Source organism: Phacochoerus africanus, chromosome 10 (assembly GCF_016906955.1).
Source record: "Phacochoerus africanus isolate WHEZ1 chromosome 10, ROS_Pafr_v1, whole genome shotgun sequence".
NCBI lineage: Eukaryota > Metazoa > Chordata > Mammalia > Artiodactyla > Suidae > Phacochoerus > Phacochoerus africanus.
Genome location: NC_062553.1, coordinates 14,940,209 through 14,956,960, shown reverse-complemented (window position 1 = coordinate 14,956,960; position 16,752 = coordinate 14,940,209). Strand labels below are relative to the sequence as shown.

The following is a 16,752-nucleotide window of genomic DNA, read 5'->3' as shown; positions in this document are numbered from 1 at the left end:
CACGGCAACGCCGGATCCTTAACCCACTGAGCAAGGGCAGGGTCCGAACCCGCAACCTCATGGTTCCTAGTCGGATTCGTTAACCACTGCGCCACGACGGGAACTCCTCTTTTTTGACTTTCTAATCATTGCAGGTTTCCGTATCTTGACATAAATAAAAGCCTGTCCTTCATATAGTGGCAACAGTCTTAAAAAATCCTTTATCAGCCAATCTCTTCAAACTACTCCATGTCTCCTCTCTCCAATATTCAGCACCTATTTTTCTTAACACTCTGAATCAGAGCGGCTTACTTACCTATCATTCTGTTTTAAATCCTCCAAGAACATTATGCGGGTCAAATTCTAAGATCTTTTCTTAGATCTCCTTTTGATCATTGGCCAGAGTATCTGACCCTATGGATCATTTTTCCTAGAAGACACTTGCTCCCTTACCTATTACGGCCCTCTGCTGTTTGTATTTAGTTCCCTTGGGTTTTTGTTTTTGTTTTCTTTCTCTTTTGTCTCCTTTCAAATGGCCACTTGATGGCTTTAACCATCTACTTTGTTTTTTTATAATATTAATAACTCCTAACTCTTTGCCTCAAATCCTGTCTTGTTCCAAATTACTACAGTTGGTATTATTTTAGTATCTCTAAGCGTAGTATTGGAACTTCAGTGTGTCACCCACTTTGCTCACCACCCTCTTCCTTCCCAGTTTTGGTCCTGCTCCTCAGCTTCTCATCCACAATGAGAAATAACCAGCATTTCTCCATCCCTCAATTTGAAATTTTGGCATCATCTCTTATTCATCTTTCCTCCCATTCTTGTCTCATCAAATGCCAACCCCATTTAATTCTGCTATTCTAGACACAGATAGCCTCCTAAGAAGACTCAGTTTTCTCTCCTTTTGCTAAACTCCTGGTGCAGAGCTGTCAGATTCAAGTTCCTGTGTTCAAATGTATTCCAGAAAAAGACTTAGCCTCTTATACTACAAAGGTCTTCCATGGATTAGCTCTAACCAACGTTTTCAACTTAGTTTTCCTGAACTCTCCCAGGTACCAAATACCAGTCAAACTGAGTTCCTGTTTAGCAGGATCTTGGGTTTCCAGTCTTATTGCCTATGCTCATGATGTTCATTACTCCTGAAAGCTCTTTTCTCTTCTTTGCAATTCCTTTCACTAATTATCCTTCCAAGCCTATCTCACATGTTACCTCAAGGATTGAGGTATCATTCACTGAATGATTACAAACACATAAAGTTCTACATGTGTGCATTATTCTACTCCAAAGTAACAACGATGGTTAGTTCATATGAGGAGACAATTCCACGGAGGGTAACTAACTTGCCTGTGGTCTTGCAGTTAGTAAAAAGTGGGCAGACCTGGGGTTCTGACTAAAGCTTTCTGACTCTAGTTAACCACTGTAACCTGACCTCCACTTTACAGCCTCTGCAATAAATACCTTGAACTTTATTTTTTCCTCTCTTGCGATGTGTATGTATTACTTTGTACCTCTTTTCATAGCTTTTAATTTGCATGTCACTTGACGGAGATGTCTGGAGAATTCACGCTACCTTTATATATGTTTACTTAATAAACACTTGTTTCTGAATAGACAGATACACTATTTCCTTATGTGAACACTTGCTATGTCTTTCTACTTTCTACCCCATCATATAGTGTATCTTCTAAGATGAAAGCCCCTGAGTATCTGTGGCATTCAAGTTAGATGGAGATGGCATCTGGGGGCATTACTGTCCACGACGCCTCAACATGGACCCATTACTCTAATTGGGTTCATCTGAACAATCGATAAAACAAAATGCTCACTGCCACTGTTGCCCTTTGATCCCAATGTTTCCCTTTTGCGGAGTGCTACTTGCGTCTTCTCAAGTCAAATATTGTTCTCTTTTCAAGGTTCCACTGAAAAATACAAATGTCTTTTGTGGGCAAGGTAGTGTTCCATCAGTGAAAAATTTGATGAGCGTTATTACTATTATGTACATACATTATTCCATGTCTTTTATAAATATCCACAGATTCAAAAGTTCCTACAAGGATCATGACTTACATTGCAAAGCTCTAAGTACATCTTAAGCATATATTAAATACTTTAAAATAATGTTAGTGGGTTTTGTGAATGAGGGCAGTTAATTGGAAAAAAAACAATAGTTTTTGAAACTATATTTTTTGGTGACTACTATGTGGGCCTATCACAAGAAGTTGATTCTATGCTATTATTTTAACCAAATATATCCCAACATAGTTATTTAATTCAAGTTGAGGATTAACTTCTGAAACAATATATGATAGTCTGAGCGGTTAAGAGGTGCTTTCTTAGTTAAAGGACACTAATGATAAAGACTTTCCCTAATGCCTACTTTCCAAGGTGGCAAAAGCTGTCCACTTTACATCTTATGTTTCCTTGTTTTATCCACTTGACATATATTTGGCAAGGACATAAAAATGAACCTAGCAGCTGCACAGAAAATAGATATGAGATATTTTGTCAAGAGAATTTAACTTTTGATGTAGTCATTGGCTCAAATAAGCTAAAATGCTCACTCCCTTCAAATGCTTATATATTTTGACCTGATGATTTTTATCTTTTTTACACTTTGTGGTGGACTATACAACAGTTCAAACAAAAGAGTGAAACCGCATTTTAAAACAGGAGGTCTTGAGGAGGGAGACATCTCAGTTACCTTGTACCTATGATTTATTATCCCAGCTCAGTTTTTCTTTGATTTCCCCCGATTCCAAGCTAGAAATGGACCGGAAGAGATCTCCAGACCCCAAGGGACAGATGAGTTACACACACTCTCATTCTTCCTAAAGATAACCCCTTCAGAAGAAAAGGGAAAGTACCATTTATCCTTCACATTCATGCTTTTCAATTCTACCCGTGCTAGAAAAAGAAAAAAAATCCTAGCCATTTCAACAAGATATGTAATTAAACAGAGTGAGGGTCAGTACAATTCTGAAAGGAACATTTGTCTAAGCTAATGGATCAGATGGGCCTTTGATAAGCCCAGAATCTCCTAAGGAAAGCCATGTCCTGAGTCACTGGGGAAGTGGAGGGCTAAGAAGGAATTCAGGGCACGTACATTTCTGTGATGGTCTCTGGCAGGTTCGTGGGGATCTCAGTGAGACCTTTCCCACGGCAGTCTACGATATTGTTGCTGCAGGTACAAGCAGCTGGACAGTGCAGAACACTGCAAGAAGGAGCCATAAATGACTGGTGACCTGGAAAAGAAACAAACAGAAGTCAGGTTGTTTCCCTCCTGAATTTGATAATTGTGAAACATGCAAACTTATTTCGAATAACAAAGCACGACACGATGTTAAAACAAAATGAATGTCTCTAAATTCCTGATTTTAAAATGATACCGTATTTCTAAAGTGTATTTTAGGAAGCATGCGTTATTGTTTGGGGATCAACATAGATAAAGGAAATGAGATTTTTAAAACTAATTACAAAAACGCTAATTTTAAAAAATTGGCATACATGTGAGAAAGGCTAAATTCTTATTTGAAATTAGAATTCTATACAAAACTAGTATGAGTTCCAAAAAAAGCAGCAATTTCAGACTAATCTCGGTTTCATTTCTAATAAGCTTAGACAGAGCTTGATCTTTATTAAATTTAAGTAGCTTAACTTAGTATCTCAAAAAGGAAAACAGTGCAACTTCCCTCTTGGTAGTCATAACTGTTGACGCTAAATAAGTAATCATGTACCAATAAATATAGGGAAAACAGATGATGCTAGGATTGACGTCTGGGTAGGTTCAAAATTACCGCTTTCTTTGAAGTTGTTGTAATGACATGTTGTCTCATGTCATTCTGTTAGTTGTAATCTAGAGGGTTCCTTTTTGGCTTTGATATAGCTTAAAATTTTAGTCTAAGTAGTTACCTGCAGGTGTATACTTTCACTACTCAGTACCAAAAAATTTTTTTTTTCCTTTTTAGGGCTGCACCCTTGGCATATGGAGGTTCCCAGGCGAGGGGTCCAATCGGAGCTGTAGCCACTGGCCTACACCACAGCCACAGCAACTCGGGATCTGAGCCTCGTCTGTGACCTACACCACAGCTCAAGGCAACGCCAGATCCTTAACCCACTGAGCGGGACCAGGGATCAAACCCGCATCCTCATGGACACTAGTCGGGTTCATTATCTCTGAGCCACGATGGGAACTCCAGTACCAAAGTTTTGCTGTTCGAATGAGGCACAACAGACTCTCAGGCATGTTGTAGCAAGTGGAAATCTGCACACACTGGTTCATCCCCGCACCCGGGACAGCCCTCTCTGAGCTGCAGGGAAAGGGCTCCAGTGATGGTGCTACCCAGGGAAGAGGCTGCAGGCTAATTACTACCCGGATCCCTCGCAACAAGCTCTCACACTCTACAAAAAATAGTCTCGGTCTAAACAAGAAACGTGAACTTGCCTTCTTCCTCATCTAGAAAACAGGAAGGAAAAAAGTGAAGAGAGAAAAACGTGGTTAGTAACAAATTGTTAGTCATTTCATTATTTAACTTCTTAAAAAGCAATCAAGACTTATCGAGAACATTCCATGACATGATATGGAAATTTTGTTTGGGTTACACAAAATGTGGGAAAATACAGTAAAGTTCTAAAAGACAGCAGGAAAATAGAATCCTCTCACCCTGCCTTTATGAAAAAACTGCTATTTATGATGCATTATCAATATTTCAAAATTTTGTTTTGTTGTTATTTTGAACAGATGCTTCTCAAGCAGAAACCGCCCTGTGTTTATAAATTACATGTTAATGAATTATGTTATATTAACATATAATTTATTTAGATTGGGAATCAGATGGCCTAGGTTGAGATCCTTGAACTCAACTCTATAACCTTGGACAAGGTTACTTACCATTTCTTATTCTCAGCATTTTAATCTCTAATATAAAGACAATGTTACATTTCCCTACGGATGTTCTGAGGGAGGTAAAAATGAAGTAAACGTGTGCGAAATACTTAGATTGACGCTCGAACCCATAGAAGGAATTACCTGAATGTCGCCTATTGATACTTTACATAACCTGTGTCTTATTTCTCTTTTCAGATTTTTGTTACTAGAGCGAGTCATTTATCTCTTTTAGGTAGAACTGAACCACTCGTATATACGTACACCTTAAAAGAGTTTTGTCACTTCACAATTAGAGATCTGTTACTTTTTCAATTTTCCAGCTGGGATCCAAGCCTAGTTCATCATTCTTCCAATTGTTAACACTGAAGTACGTACAAATTATTACTTCCAGGGGACATAAGGAGTAGCAAGTAGAACTATCATCTAGGAATTTCTTCTTTTCCCCTTGGCATGCACACTGAAACATCTTTCACCGTAACGTAGGTACAAGTCAACAGTAATTGCCAACCATGCACCAGCGTCTTAGGGAGTGTCACTGTCACCACTGACGCAGGGGATTTCCACAGCGATTAGTGCTCAGTTGCACGTGTTAGTGCGCATGCATCCTCCACAGTTCCTTACATCACAGCACACGGGGATAGGAAAACAGAAAGGTTCTTTCTCCCTTACCACTGCAGACAAACTCCCGTTTTTGAACCTCAGCTACATTATGGCCCCGCAGGTGGGACGGCCCCATACACTGAGTGTAGAGGCCCACCCGAGGCCTTTGGCGCAGCCAGTCAGAGAGCCAGGCCAGGTGGCAGTCACAATACAGGTTGTTCGAATGGAGTCGACTAAATGAGGGCAAAGACGTTTAAAGCAAGAAAACAGAAAAGAGTTACATTCAAAACTTGGAAAATCCATTCATGATAACATACACGAGATGGCTCAACACATAAACAGGGCAAGTTGAGTAAATGCCAATCTGATTTTTGTCCTAAAAATGAAACTGGTTCACAAGCACAGACTCAAGCCCCTCTTCATCTATTTCTGAGCTAAGCAAATACACAGAAGCTTGCACGTGACCATAGAGATCTTTTGCCTACGTCTCCTCAAAGGGGCAAAGAGACACAAATAAACCCAAGGCCAGTTGCTCTGCAGTCCCAACGTACTGACCGCCAATTGGGGTGGGTGGGGGAATGGGAGCGTCAGGGGTCAGGCTGGGGTAGGAGGTACGTTAATCAAAGTTGTGGCTCCCGGTTTGAAATAGCAGTTAGCCTTGTCATTATTAGGCTCAGTAGAAACTGCTTGCAAAACCTTTTTAGCAGGTCACTTTCGTTTTTTGCTGAACCAGACAGAATAATAATTCAATATAAACCACTTCTTTTCACATCCCTATTCTGATTTCCTTCTTTTTGTTTAATCTCAGTAAAAGGGATTAAGCTGCTTTTGGCTCTTGGGGACATAGCCTCAAAGAGCAGGAACTGAAATTAAAAGACATAAATGGCTGGGAGTGAAGGAATTAAGGGAGGCCCCTCCATGCTGGCAGGAATCCACACCCGATCATGGAACCCTTCCAAGTGGCAAATAGCACTTTTCCATTAATAAAATATCAGACAAATGTATCCACTAAATTAGGTAAATGACTTCGAACTGGCTTTTATGTTTTCTCAAACTAAAGAAAAGGACATCCAATGCTATAAATCAAAGCATCATTCCCAGAATTATCTATGACACAGTAATACCATTTTAGCCCTCCTTAGCCGAGGTGCTCAATTCTAACCCAATAACAGTAATGGATATTAAAACCTGGAACTCAGTCCAGAAAGATAATTGGACCATAAAAATGGAATTTTTAAGTAGCAATGATAATAGAGAATAATGAAACAACCAAAGCAACAGAATTTAAAGTTAGATGGCTGTTTGACATTCTCCTTGAGCCTGGAGATAGGGAACAGATTGTCTTGCATCAAAACTAGACGGTACGCCATAGGACAAAAAAGTGCATTCGGGGAAGGCTGGGTGACCTCTGGCGACGTGTGCTTGGAGGTCAGAGTGGCATCCTTTGGAAGCCACAAAATCCATCCCATAGCACTGCCCTCTAAATATTTCTATCTAAGCCCGGCACATTACGATGATTCAATTAGATGTGCACACCTATGAAATGAGAAAAGAACATGAAAATTTAAAAACCTGATTAGTAAGACAAATTGTAGTGGATTTCTACAGGAAAATAAGACTCATCATCAAAATTGCAGATGACAGGTTTTTTTTTTTTGTCCTTTTTTAAGGGCTGCACCCGTGGCACAGAGAGGTTCCCAGGCTTAGGGGTCGAATCAGACCTGTAGCTGCTGGGCTATACCACAACCACAGCAGCACCAGATTCAAGGCATGTCTGCGACCTTCACCACAGCTCACGGCAACACCAGATCTTTAACCCACTGAGTGAGGCCAGGGATCGAATCTGTGAACTCATGGATGATAGATTCCTTTCCTCTGAGCCACGGAGGGAACTCTGATGATAGGTGTTTCTAATAGTCTTAGTGACTTTAGTTTTTCAAAGATTGAAAGTTTGATCAATTTGGTCTTTTTAAAAAATTATAACTAATGAGAAAACAATTTCATCACATATAGTTTGAGACAAGTGGTTGTTCTTTAGCCAGACTAGTCTCAGTCTGACAGCCCAAGAAAACAAAATTTAGTTATGTCTGCTTACTTTTAGAATGATTTTATTTTGCTAAATTATATTTCAATAAAATTATAATGATATCTAATTTAGAGCTAAATTTTAGTGAGGAAAAATGACATTAATATAGGTATTCTCTAATTCCTTAAAAAGTGGCAATTCAACTGATGTTTTATTAAATAAAGAAAACAAATGGAATATTTTCAGTTATAAACTATTGCTAAAAGAAAAATATTTTCAATACCCTATTAAAATATATTTACCCTACTTAAAAACACATTTTTCCCAAGAAGTCCAATGCTCTGGTTATGCTTCTTACCATTTCTTACATGTTTAATTTAACGTAATACATTTTTTTAGGTCAAGGTGATCTGAAACCCAGTTCAAATGAGATTTATCTCTGAAAAATGCTTTAACTAAAACCCCACTCTGGGCTTTGAGGATTAAGTTTTTTTCCTAAGAGAAAAAAAATAGCTGTAGCAAATATTTTATTAAAGAATCATTTTATTCACCTAAAATATTTCTTTCTCTCTCTCTCTCTTTTTTTTTTTTTGACACACTAAAGGCATATGTAAATTCCCAGGCCAGGGATCAAATCTGAGTCACAGCTGTGACCTACACCACACAGCTGGGGCAACGCCAGATTCTTAACCCACTGCACCACAGTGGGAACTGCTTCATCCAAAAAATATACATACATATTTCTGTCTTTTTTGTTCTTTTAGGACCGCACCCACGGCATATGGAGATTCCCAGGCCAGGGGTCTAATCGAAGCTGTTGCTGCTGGCCTATGCCACAGACAGAGCAATGCGGGGTCCGAGCCATGTCTGTGACCTATGCCACAGCTCACGGCAACACTGGATCCTTAACCCACTGAGTGAGGCCAGGGACTGAACCCGCAACCTCATGGTTCCTAGTCAGATTCGTTTCCTATGTGCCACGATGGGAACTCCGATCTAAAATATTTTAATGTTCATCTGTAACCCCTGAAAAGATATTTTAAAATATAAATGCTGACACAACCTTAATTATAGAAGCACTAAAGGGTGATGTTGTAATTTTATGTTACAAAGAATGTTGGGGAACCAGTTTGGCTTTATTAGGCTTGCTTGCCATACAGTAATAAAATCATAAAGATTTACCATTTATCATTTCTGACAGCCAATCAAGGAGTCTTCCATTTCTTAATGAAATGTGACCTTCAGGAGAGCTCAAAGTAAATGTTTTTCTCCCCACCCCCGAACTTCCCATAGCACATATCCTTTAAAAGAAAGCTTTCAAGTTTTCAGAATCATAGTTCATTTACTCCAATACCATGTCTAGAACTTTTTAAAAAATGGTGTTTCCCTTGTCTACCCCATGATGAATTAGTGATCATGTGTTCTGCTTATTAAAAATAGTACTTTAAAGGAATCTTTAATTGATTAAATTGACTTTATATATTTTGCAGCTACTTACAAAGTCCGAAGTTTAGGCATATGGTTGAAACTTGCCACAGAAAGTCTAGTGATGTTGTTATTGTTGAGAGTGCTGTAGAATAAAAAAAGTTAGACATTTTAGATATGAAAATGCATTGATCACTTCATATATTAACACAGAGAAAACTTGTGATTTTTGTCGACGCAGGACAACGACCTGGTAGAGGTGGCCTCAAGAATGCACTATGTTACACACGAGACAATACATTTCAGATTTTAACTTATTACCATGCATTCATCAAATATTGAGTACAAATTTATGACTTCAGTCATACTATCTTTGACCACATTGCTTTACATACTATGTTCATACACGCCTATTTTGGACGCTGGTTAAGGAATGAACTTGAGACTCACAGCTGGAATAGTGACGTTTCCTTCGAGGGGTGTTATGTATAATTAGTGTTCATGAGTAAATAAATCCATTTGAATTCTTTGAGTGAAATCTCATAGCAATGCCACAGAATCAGTTCTGTCAGGTCCTGGAACAGAGTCCTGTTCATTGATTTTTACTGTGGACAGCAGCCGCTGTTGAAATTTGAGTAGGAAGAACAATACCTGTGTTTGGTATTTGCATTGGGTAGGAATGAAGCGACACGCTGTAGCAGCGCAGTAAAAGCATAATGTGTTAGAGCGGTTTTTACTTGCAGTTCCAAGTCCTGTTCTTTGTTCATTACTGTGTGGTAGTGACCATGGTGTCACGAAACCAGAGTCAAAAAGACAGTGGTCAAAGGAGATAGAGTGAAAATAAGCATATTTTAGCTTAGTTCAAATTTTTCCTACTTTCCCTCTAACGTAAACATCATTCATTGTATTACGACAACTATTTCTGCGACTACTACTCATTCACTCATGAACTATTTCCTGAATGGCTCTTATTTTTATGGCAACATGCAATTTCTAAAAATAAATCTGGCATAAATCCTGCCCTAAAATAGCATATAGTCCAACTGGGGAGACCTCCTTATACAAATCGCAAAAACCTAGTAAGATTTAGCAGAGAGATCTCTTATCGCTCCCTTTGGAGATGTCTGACATGACAGGACAGGGAGAAGAGAATTATTCCCGGGATGTGTGAGTACTGTATGGAGACGGCCAATGGTTCCAGTCTATAGAAGGTACTGTAGGGTGGAGACTAAACAGGTCAAGTTGCTCAAAGAGGCAATAAAGGTGAGATTTTGGCGCAGGTGGATGATGTCTGATACTCGAGAAGGGCTTGAATTAGAGCTTGCAAATTCGCTTGCCTACAGAGGCCAGGCGGGAAACATCCATGAGAGAAGCAGCCTCTATGTAAAGAAATGCAATGGGAAGAGAGACAAAGAAGAGCAGGCAGACAGCTGGGGACAAACAGGACCTTGGTGACAGTGATGATGTTCTCTGTTGTAGCAGCTAACATTCAGCTCCAATGGACTGTTGCTCTGCTGTAATGGAAGGCTGCCAAACTAAATGGTTTTCTCAAGAGAAGCTAGAAATGGAAATTTCGAGCTCGATTCTCTTAATTTCTTTCAAAAAGTCTTTCAAATACTTTCAAATACTTTCAAAAAGTCTGTGGGCCAAGTTTGTTGGGGCTAAGCAAGATACATTTGCCAGGTCATTTTAGGCCAGCTGGTGACTGAATATCAATAGGGACAAGGGGGGGGGGGGTGGTTTCAGAAGTTGAGGGATTAGCTTAGACTTCTCAGTAAGGCAGGGCACTACATCTGCAGATCTAGAACATGCACTGACTGTTTTTAATATCCAGCTTTGCAATGTATTGAATGATGTAAGAACCAATCCAAGTGATCTGAATTAAGTCACATAGAAAAAACACCTTTTTATGAAGGACCTATAAAGCCCTGAATTGGTTGGCTCATGTTATATCTATCTAATAGCCTCTAGCATTTTCCTTCACTCAAGTGAAATGAGATTTTTTTTTTTTTCAAACACCATTAAACCACATCCTGATGTTTGAACTAAAACGTTTCACTTCTCAAAGGGATTTGCTTTCACGTGACCCCTTTTCTCACCCTCAAAATTTATGCTGACTTTATATGGCTAAAATCTTCAGAGTACACAGCATACTGAAATGTGACTTTGGGGATAACGTTTTCTTAAACTAATTCACACTCAGCAGACATGCATTAATACTGAACTATGGTTTCTTATAATCCCACACAAAAGAAAGTTTTCATTGCCTGCTGCCACTGGTGGCTATCAATGAAGACTTTTCTCAAAATGTTAATTCACTTACTGTCACTAGCGCAATAAATGATCTTAGTATTTTGATTCAGTATTGCTGCTGGCAAAGCAATGCTGATGCTAGCACTTGGCAACTGAACAATGTGTGTAAGCAGTGAAATTAAGTTATTTTGAAATTGACAATGTAAGTGTTGATGAGGTATGATGACATGTATGCGTTATGGTCAATTCCTATTCTGAAATAATGTGAATTTATATACAGTACTTCTTCAAGTGTGAATGCTTTTTCCTGTATGAAAGTCTGTATGTTCAACCTCAAGCGTTTCTCTTTGTAATGCGGATGTATTAATGTATTCTTGCACATCCTGGTGTGTAAATAAGAAATGTTAGTCTTGGTTATCATGTCGGCTCACTCAGACTAAGATCTCGATTTATTCTTTCTTATTCCCTAGTGCTACGCATAGGATTTGGCAGAGTTTGATATTGAATGGATATGAATCACTGTTTCAAGTCAATTAAATTATGTCCATTCTACAGAAAAGAAATAAACTACATAAAACTGGTAACTCAAGGGATATATTTCATTCCTGAATCTAATGTCCAAAGAAAACGAAAATATTGATCTACATTTAGGCGCCAATGCTATTTTTAAGATAGTATCTTCATATTAAGAAAATAAAGTTAATTCTAAATCTTGGTGGGAATTCCACAAAAAGTCAGTTTGCTATGAACATACAAGTACTAAACTGTCTCCTTGCTTTCGTCTACCTTGGCTTTTTTTCTTCCTGAACATTATTCACTCTTTCCTTTAATATATATATTTAAACTAACAAATCTTCACCAATGACCCAGTATGATTATTCTCATCTTCTGTTGTTTGGTATCAATATATGCATACATTCACAAATGATTCATAGAATTAAATTTTTTAAGAAATCTAAAACATTAGAAATCTGAAATTTAAAGTGAGGTGCAAATTAATGCGTTTTCATTATTTCCACGTAATAAAAAGATATATTCTAAAGAGTTGCAAATGATAAGCAACACAGGCAACTTTCTTTCTGGGACTCTTCAAACGGTAACTCTCTATTTTCAAAAAACTCCAGACCAAACATTTATAATACGTGAACTTCCGATTCTTTTGACAAAAATTTGGGCTTAACAAATCCCCGTCTCCAGTATTCCGTCCAATTTGGCCTTACTGTCTTCAATAACTAGTTTCTGTAAAGCAGCATACCTTACGAGCATATTCAAAGAATGACTGCTTGGCTTTATAATATTTGAATATAAAGCATTAAAATTCTTTTTTAAAAAATCACATTTTCTTACATTATGTGCTAAATTATTTTCTTTAGCAAACAAACTCTGACCATTAGACCTCTCTTTGAGACTTATATATCAAGGTCCTCAAGAGTTCCTAATGTTTTGGAATTTGATTTTAATTCCACACACCAGAAAACGTTCATCATTCTTTGGTGTGTTTCATGACAGTGGATCTTAGAAAAGTTACCTTTTAGATATTTTGCTAACATGACAAAATTCATGAGGTGATTGTGTTTTCTTGAACTTACTACTTAAGCAATGATATTAACTTATGGCAAAAAAGCATTTTCAATGCCTACCACAGTGCTTGGCACAAAGCAGGTACTTTCTCTCTCTCTCCTTAATACACACACACACACACACACAAAATTAATATATGTAATAATTAAAAATAATATATATATTAAGGTGATAGAGAACCTCAATAAACCTTCCATATATTACATATATATTAGTTATTCTACATCTAACAAGTAGTAATAATAAATACCATGCGTCTAATAACACAATAGTTTATGGGATTTTAATCCATTTAAAATAGCCAATTTTCCATAAAATGTTTGGTATCATTCATATTCCTAGTTAGGAGGACTGACTTAGTAACAAATTATTTGACTTGATCTGCTCCGCTCAATTAAATAACACCTGTGGCAAAAACAGTCAAATCAAATCAAACAAAAAAAATAATCCATGTGGTAGTCTTCACATATAAAGTTTAGTGATCCTGACTGTAGTTTTGACATCTGACCAAAATCGGGACATCGTAATTGTATCCCAATTATTCTGACTCTGAAATAGCATCCATGAGCTTCCTATATTAAAAATGGCTCTGGCATACAATTTAAAAAGTGGCCTTATAACAGCAATGTGTAGGATAAGCACTTTGAATGTCTTTTCTTTAGAATAAGTTAGACTGTTTTCAACAGAAACAAAGCGAGCTCTCTCATGTGGTTAGAGAGCAGTATGTATTCTCAGAACAATTTATCTCAATCAACTCATTCTTACAGAATTATTTAAAAAATAATTAATGCCTTAGCAGCACATGACATGACACAGCTAGAACGTCTATTCACTGACTTGCAATTCAAACCAAAATCATACAGAAAATATTGCTAAAATAAGACATTCCAGTTGAAACAATCAACTTTTTTTTTTTTTCAGAATTACATTCTGCTCTCCAAACTCAATTTATAAAGCAAAGCAATGGGATTTTTTTTTTTTTTAAGGAAGATTTCATGATTTCTGGATAACTTCTAACACATGGGCTAAAAATTCAAAACTTCTTTACATTTAATGCAATTTTGGATTTCTGAACAAATTGAGTCACGGATGAATTACAGCATAGAAAATATTTTATTGGGGGAGAAATGTGTAAGTATATTTAAAAAGTTAGAAAAGTGAATCTCTATGGAGAATTTACAGACATGTGTAAGCGGCTTAAAGAGTTTTAGTAATTCTAATTTTCATTAAAATTACTTTGATTATAATTAGCAATGTTATTAAAATTACAGAGTCAGAGGTCTGTAGAGATGACTCGGTTGCCTCTAACCAGTTTTGTCAGCCATGTCTACCCAGGCAGGAACATCAGAGGATGCCAATTGTAACTGAAATCTCTGTGTGGAGCTTTACAAAGTCAGTAGTGAAGACTTTAAAATGGACTTAATGCGCGACTTATTCAAATTAGAAAATACATTTCAAAATACCCTTACAAAGATGATAAGCTATCTAGTTAAAGTGACATTTTAAAATGGGGAACGTCTTTCCTTTGCACGGCAAGTCAACAATACCAACTTACCAGCTACTAAGGTTTATTTCTTGTGGTCATTTTATAGCAATATAAATTAATACATAGCAATTCTGAGAATGCTCACAAATCCTGTGGATGAGACTATTTTATTATAAGGAGACACACTTAAAAGACAAGATGTGTGGATACCCTAGGTGTCTTTCCTAGATTAGACAATGTTCCCTAAGCATACAGATCCGATAAGCCAGCTTTTTCACACACACTGGGTCGACCCGTCTCTGTATTCACTGTGCTTTATTTCAGGGCTTCTTTAGGAAACCGTTTTGACACAAGGTTTCTAGCCAACAGATAAGCGTCCACATTAGCACTCCCCAGACACAAAGCTCCCGTCACAAGAGTAAGGAAATAAGCAATACTTACAGCACCTCCAGGTCCCGGAGAGCCCGGAATGCCCCATCTTCAATACAGCTGATCTGGTTGTAATCCAGCTGCCTGTTAAATAGATTAGAAGAATATATGTAAAAGACTGGTCACTAGCAGGGCTAGGTGAAGGGAAGTCTCCTGAAGGGTCTCTGGAGCCCTGGCTGCACTAACTGAAATGCTCTCCCAAATACACTCATCTGCTTAAGAATGTCACATTCTGGCCTCAGTGCCGCCACTGAAATCTCTTTTTGTTCTGAACTGTCTGTGCAAATAGCAGCCCTTGGAAAGCTCCAGTAAATAATAACTGCACCTTATATTAAATGCCATAGGAATGCAATTTCATTACATCAAGAAAAGCTATCCATTAAGAGCTTTCAGCGTCATCTTGCTGAAACAATTTCATTAAGGTAAAGGACTGTAAATCACTTAATGTCACACGCACCCCCTCAGTGACCTAACAGAATCCATTTATCAGAGAAGCCCAGCTGCATGTTAATTTCACTATCCTTGGCAAGAAACAGCAAGACTACTTTTAGGTTTTCTTCTTTTAAAAGCAGTTTTCCTTCAAGAACTCCAAATCGAGAAAGAGAAATGATGTCCTAGCTATCTCCTTGCCATTCCTCACCAGGCATAACACTTTGGAAGCTATCGGTTATTTTATATTAAGCGTCACTATTTCCATAGCTTGCACTGTTACCATTAAACACGAATCCTCGGCACTGTAACTATTACAGACTTTTCAGATAAGGAACTTCCCAAACTATATCGCTCTCCAGAAAATATGTTTTTAAAGTATTAAGACATGGAAAAAATATTTGCTTTTCTCAAGGATATGAATTTAAGCCCCAAACACTAAGAAATATATACAGCAGCAACATTGTTAAAACAATACATATGTCCACAGTTAAATATTTAAAAGCTGTATCCGTTCATTCTAAATAAGACTGAATTCAAATAAATAAATCTTCTCCAGCAGATTAAGTACTCATTTGTTAAAATTCAAAGATCAAAAGGAAAAAAAAAACAAACTTGCTTTGGGAATTAAAACTTCCTCACTCATGCTAAGGAATTATTTGGGTGAAATGGAAAACTCTGTACTTCACCTCACTACACTATCCTTAAAAAAAAAAAAGAAGCAGTTTTTATTTAAATCTAGCAGCTTGATGCTTAGCCATATTATTATTCTAGTAAAGAAGACATTTTTTTTTTTTTAATGCTTCACTTGAGATAGAAACAAAATGTTTGATGAAATAGGTGAGTTGTCAGCTCTAAGTACACTGGGAAGGAATACACATGTACAGGGTAAGACTATGATCATAATACAAATGAATCTTGTTCTTGTTTTAAGAATTCACTGGAAGGGCTAATTCACCTTTGAGGTCTGTTCTTAAGAGACTGTTTAAATGGCTGCTTCTCCCATAAGACTACTGAATACAGGCACAATGATTTAATCCAGTGACTTTCAGAGGGGCCTTTTCAGAGTCCTTACTTTAGAAATGAACATAGAGAATGTCTCATGAAATATACATCTCATTTTTAAGAAGGTCTCTAGGGGACATAATCATACAGGAGACTACCCTGATGCTATGTAAATGGGACACTCTAAGACATGCAATATAAAAAAGGTGAGCCCTGGAGAAGATACAATTTTATTGCTTGTATAAACTAAGGCTTTCCCCAAATACAGCTACCACTCATGCTACTGTAACAGCCGAAAGCATTTTTGCTTATTAGGAAGTATGCAGAAGTATAATTTTATTTTCTAAGAAGACTTTTAAAGACTTATGATGTAATATGATTGCTGTGGTTCCAAGGAAACGCTTACACTCTTGAGCACTTTTGATTTTTGTGGATTAAATTCATTTAACAATTAAGTTAATAGCTTTTTTTATTTTAAAGTGCTAAATATATATCTACACTACTATTCTCTAACCTCTTGAACAATTTATCAAAGCCATTTAAATTAGCACAATGGCATGAAGTGTTACCCTTGACACACTACAAAAGAAAAATTGTTTCCAGACAAATTGGCAAAATCTTTTAATGCTATCAAATTTGCCTAATGCAGTC

General features: G+C 37.3%; 1 protein-coding gene across 1 annotated transcript in view; it reads right to left on the bottom strand.

Annotated features, from left to right (window-relative positions):
- The window catches only part of SLIT2 (slit guidance ligand 2), a 382,101-nt gene that overhangs the window by 120,786 nt on the left and 244,563 nt on the right, over positions 1–16,752 (bottom strand). The window contains 4 exon segments of the mRNA XM_047797929.1: positions 3,086–3,224; positions 5,537–5,700; positions 8,992–9,063; positions 14,680–14,751. Coding sequence (XP_047653885.1) covers positions 3,086–3,224; positions 5,537–5,700; positions 8,992–9,063; positions 14,680–14,751 — 447 coding nt within the window.